At 35.9% G+C, this 5,842-nt stretch overlaps 1 protein-coding gene across 1 annotated transcript; it reads right to left on the bottom strand.

Annotated features, from left to right (window-relative positions):
- Positions 393–2,553, bottom strand: LOC107629333 (serine/threonine-protein phosphatase 2A activator; the record flags this gene model as incomplete). Its single annotated transcript, XM_016332100.2, is given in 3 exon segments — positions 393–843; positions 1,113–2,000; positions 2,002–2,553. Coding segments are annotated over 3 exon segments (1,026 nt in total), but the record flags the coding sequence as incomplete, so codon positions are not given.

Below are 5,842 nucleotides of genomic sequence, written 5' to 3'. Positions count from 1 at the left end.
CCCCTTGCCAATGCGAAGAGCAAAACCTTTCAGCCAAGTTCCCATATGATTCCTGAATACTCCCGGGCTGCTGTTGGGAATATTTGATACCAAATAAAACTGCCAATGGCAATTCCCCCCATCTTCTCATCTCATCTTTCTATCCCTCCAAACAAAGGGACGGGCAGCCGGTGATCCTATATGCTAAAGCAATAGAAAACTCTACCAGTTCTAATACTTTTCACCAATTCTTCTATTATAATTGAAGAATATTACCGAATGCATATATAGCACAATTTTCAGAGTGAATTAGTGTTAATAACTAAGAATATTTTAACATGAATGATCAAGTCAAATTATTCATGTACAAAAGAAAATTTGAAAATATTAAAATGAAATAGTTTGATAATTTCGAATACAGAAAATTGATTATATATTTTGTTTAAGCTGTTAAACTTCTTTATACATGAAATTCAATCCTACAAAATTAGGACTCCAAACCATCAGCAAGCATGCATTGTCTAGATCATATAGAAACTTGAATGCGCAGAATCATTAAACGTGATGTGGGCGGCAAACATTCTCCTCATATACTATATATCTCTATTCTCTGTATTAGATGAATAAACACTACCCATTATTTACTTTGACTAATGCGTGCATCCAGAATAACAGTCAACAGTGAACCAGCACTTCAACACCGAAACAAAAAAAAGATCAATGAACTAAACTGCTGTGAGATATGATTCCCCGTAATGTCTTCCTACACCAGTGATATGATCAAACTGGATTATATCTTGGTCTCACAGCCAAGCTGAATCCAAGCACAAGTCGTTGGAAGAGAGAGAACCCATGAATTACTCCCTGGTACAAAACAAAAACAAATTATACTTTCACAGAGTTTGCAAACAATTCAAGCACCGCTGCTAATCCTAAATAACCTCCACCCTTTTTCCCAGGATCAGGGAGACATTCAGGAGTTGGCTTACAGATGGAACACACGAGACAATCATGTCCGATACTAATTATAATGATCAACTCATGCAACAAGCATTGGAGACAAATCTCATTACATAATTAAGCAGTATGGTGATGACAGCACAGCATACAAGAATCAAGATGCTGAGACATACCACTTAATGAGTGATCCAAAGAGGAAATGCTGCATGATGGGGACCTTCTCCAAGACCTCAGCCTTGTACATCTTGAGCAAACCACTATTGACCTTGTTCCAATTGGGCACCACGCTGATATCATCCAGCATGGGGGAGTGCTCCGCGAAGAGACCCTTCTTCACCTTCTTCACGAAGGCAATGCAACCGAGGTATAGGTATTCATTGGAGAAGTTCTCCAGTATGTCCTGATTGTGAATCGATTTCGGCTTCATGTACCTGTGATCAATCAACTGAGAAGAACCAAATATGAATGGCAAAAAGTGATAATCATCAAGACCCCACACACCATGTGATCCAGCTGGTTCCAGGCAATACACCAATTGAAGCTTCCTCATCAACTCAAGGTACTTCACAAATACCCTAGAAATCACAGCCTGGTAATCCTCTTCGCTTATTAACCCTAATCTGGCCAGGCAATACAGCCAAGCCGCGAAATTCGTCTCATGGCCAGTTCCATAGTCGATTCGGCTCGAGTTCCCGAAGCTGTCAGTGAAATAGGGCACGATCTCGATCGTCACCGATTTGAGATTCTCCGGGAGGAATCGGAGCATAAGGGATTCGGCGGAATCGGACATCTTCTGGTGCCAGGTTCTGTAGGCGATGTTGCCGTATCTTGCGGACTGCTGAACGGGAGGGATCTCATCGACCCATTGGGTTAGGGTTTCTAAGATGGAGACGATGGCGGTTAGGGTGTGGGACTCGGGGCAGGGGTCGGAGATCTTGTGACCGCGAATAGATTCGGAGAGTGCGACGACGAAGCCAATGAAGTTCTTGCCGGAATCGCTTTCGTGGAAGCGGCGGATGTCGTCGGGGGAGTGGATGCGCTTGGCCGGAGATTGGAAGGTGNGGACCTGGCGGGGGAGGGGGGAAGGTAGTAGGGCCGCCGCACTTGCAGCATGTGCCGGTGATGGGAGGTGATGCTGATGAAGTGTCTTGGTTTTGGAGGTGGTGGTGATGATGTTGTTGACAGTTTTCCATGGTTGCGATGACTATACGGTGGAAGGGAGATCGTAGGTGGAGAGGAAGGAGAGGAACCTCCAAAATGATTATTAGGTCTTTCGGGCCTTGTTTGTTTGGGCCAGGCCCACTCAATTCTCTTATTTTGTTTTCATTTTAAATGTTATAAAACTTTAGCCATATCTAAGGTCAAATTTTGGGTAAAATGGAAGAAACAACCTCCAAAGTCCAAACCCAAGTGAAGAGAGAAGAATTGCAGAGCGCCATCGTGGCTTGCGTGGTAGGCATGACCCCATGCAGGTAAAGGAACACTACCACCAACTGCTGCACCACATCATTTCTTTCATCCAACACTGCTATGCACTCCCGCGCCGATCACATTCACAACCCACCACAATCCTCCAAACACCACCACCAAAAGGATTTGCGAGCAAATTTAAGATTTGCATTCTTTTAAAGTTTGTATTATAATGAATTTATTTTCTTTTGTACATGCTGTTCATTTTATTTATACTTAGATCATTGATAATTTTATTTTTATTTTAGTATTTGTTGTTTGCTTAATACGTTAGAAGTCAAATATTAATATGGTACATTTCATTATTTAATGGAACAAATTAACAACATGGATTAAAACACAAACAAAAAGAATTTAACCTACCAAAACTAAAACAAAAATTTTATAAAAGGTGAGGAAAAATAAGAAATAACAAGAGCGTAAGTTAGTAAGAAGTGTGTACGAAGAAGAAAAAGAAGCGTGCGTACTATGTTATAATAATTTGGTTGGATGTGGTTAGATATTTCACTTGATTATATAACGTTTTGAAAAATTCTTTACTCCTGAATTAGAAGAAAAAAAATATATATATCCTCGATTTTTTATTTAGAAGAAAAATACGTTTTTATTAAATTTAATAACAAATATGTCTCTCATATTTGCAAATGGGAACACATAAATTTATCTATATCGAATTTAAATCAACCTTAGAGAAATCTACATAAAAATATTTACGGATCAAATCTAATATGAATAAAATTTTTATTTGTCTCACACCAAAATAATTAGATTGGATCTAATATTTGTTTTTTTTTCTTTTTTAATATTTGAATTCGATCCAATTCGCATATTTACACATAACATCGGATACCAAATATACTCAACCAAAAAAAATATTCTTAAAATTAAAAAATTTTAAAAAGGTCAATTTTTTTTTTAAAGAACCAAACCCTAATAATATCTAAATGTAAAAAGAAATCAACTAAAAGAGAGGCACAACCTAAGAAATTAAAGAACACAAAAAAATTTAGTGACATTTTTTTTTTAAATATCTTCTCAAAGCATCAAAGAAAGCAAATGCAAAACTGTTAAAAAGTGAAGTAGAAGTAAAATTCCAAAAGCAAAGCAGAACTACAAAAGTAGATCGGCAACTAAAGCAGAATGACAATGACGATTAATAGAGCCGTCTGAGCTGAGGGACAAAGCACTGCAATGGCAAGAACGAACAACAGATATGTGGAGAGAACGAAGAACGACAAAACAATACAATGACGAGAGGACAAACGCAAAAGAGAGGAGGAACGATGAATGAAGTATAGAACCAGCGAAGAGAGCGCGAACGCAAGGAAGAGAGGACAAACGCGAGGGAAAGGGAGTGGGTGAGAATAGAAGAATGGACAAAAGTACACAGAGCTTTTCACACGGTAGACACATGTACACTCCATTTTTTTAATAAGTCATGTGTATAGACCAATATCAAGTCTATCAGTCACTTTTACCTTTCTGTCACCTCAGTGAAAAATAATTGTCAAGCTATTGAATTTGTAAAATTATAATAAAAAAGAAAAAGATTTACAAGTCACAAGATCTCTTCATTTTTTTTCCTTCCCTCTCTACTTCTAACAGAATCCTTGCAGAGAGTAAACAAAGAATTCTTCATTCTCTTCTTTTACGGTCTTTGTTCTATGAGATTAAAAAGAAATCACTCTCTCTAAACTTTTTTCGCGTCTCTCATAATAGAGATTTGTAAACCCTAAGTTACCAAAATGTCACAATCTCAACTAAAGAAGAACATACTTCATGTTTGTGCGAATGGTTGTGGTGGCTCTTCTGCTGCACCGAAGAATAAGAAGAAGTTCAACTACAACAATAGTAAGTGTCTGCATAGACTTGATACAGTGATGCTTGAGTCTGCGATAGAGTGAAACCCAAGAAGATTGTTTCTTTGCTGTTTGCTATGGAAGGTATGTGATTTTTTGTTATATTTATGATGATAAATGTTATGAATCTTATGTGAAAATGTTAAAATTGTCTTCAGATTCATGAATGTTGAAAGTTGAATTGAGGTGTGATTATTTCATTTGGGCTGACGAAATTGTTGATGCTGGAAAAGATTTGAGAATTCAGATTCAGGAGCATACTGAAAAAAGCATATAGATGGTGGAAGAAGAAATAAAGATATTGCAGACAATTGATGGGATTAATCAAGAATTGAAGAGTATTAGAAATTAGGTTTAGTGTGTATGGAGTTGATAGGGAAGGGAAGAGAATGAAGAGATGTCATAACTTGTAATTTTTTTTTTAATTCTAATTTAGCAAATTCAATAATTTAACAATTATTTGCTACAGTGTCATCAAAAGAGGCACGTCACACAATGCACAGTGTTACCATAGCATATAAGGTGCCACCTGGCAGCAACTACGGCCGAAAAAGTTACTCAGACAACAGAAACGTAGAAATAACCAACGAACTTGATATTGGTGTATACATATGACTCATTAAAAAAATAGAGTGTACATCTGTCTATCGCGTAAAAATTCATGTGTACTTTTGCCCATTCTTTCGGGTGAGAATTAAAGGCATAACGCCAAAATTGAAAGGGGTAAAATTAGAGTTCTTTGTGATTTGTGAAGTTAATGTGTCTGTAGCAGATTCACGGATACAAATGTGATATATAGCGATCCGATCCTATTAAAATGCGGATCAGATTCTATTTGATTCAATCATCTTGCGGATTGAATATATCTGAGTTTTATTTATGGGTCTGTTGTTGACCAATGGGTTACTGTATGCATAAGACGAGATTCGAACTCCCAACGCTTGCTTAAGCGGACGAGTGAGTTGAACACTTTAACATCCAATTGGTTATTTTATCGTAAAAGAACAGTAATGCACAAAATATATCAAAAGCGCAAAGTATGTTGTTAACCTATGGCGGGAAAGGAATAATTCCATAAAATTAAGGATAAAATGATTAAATTCGTCTCTAAAATATCAGGCGATATCCAAATTAGTTATCAACAGTTTCTTTTAAATCAAATTCGTTCTTCAAAGATCGCGTTATTTTTTGTTGACAGTATCAAAATTTGTCAATGTGACATGTTAAATGATACTGCAATACACATATGAGTTCTAATTGACTATTAATATGATAAGTTTATGGAATTAGATCAAATTAAAACATAATTGAAAGAAATATTTGAAACATTTCTCAATTTAAAATTAATTTAATATAATTTTATAAATTTATCATATTAATAGCCAATTAGTACTATGTTGTAGTGTCACTTAATATGTAACATCAACAAATTTTAAAGTCAGTAACAAATAGAAGTGATAAAAGAACTAAAATGACTAATTTATAATTTTTGAAAGACAATTTAATTAAAAAAAATTTAAAAACTAATTTAAAAAATAAGTGAAGTAATTTGATCAATTACTCCATAAATTAAA

The sequence above is a fragment of the Arachis ipaensis genome, chromosome B03 (assembly GCF_000816755.2).
Source record: "Arachis ipaensis cultivar K30076 chromosome B03, Araip1.1, whole genome shotgun sequence".
NCBI lineage: Eukaryota > Viridiplantae > Streptophyta > Magnoliopsida > Fabales > Fabaceae > Arachis > Arachis ipaensis.
This window is presented reverse-complemented; position numbering and strand designations above follow the sequence as displayed.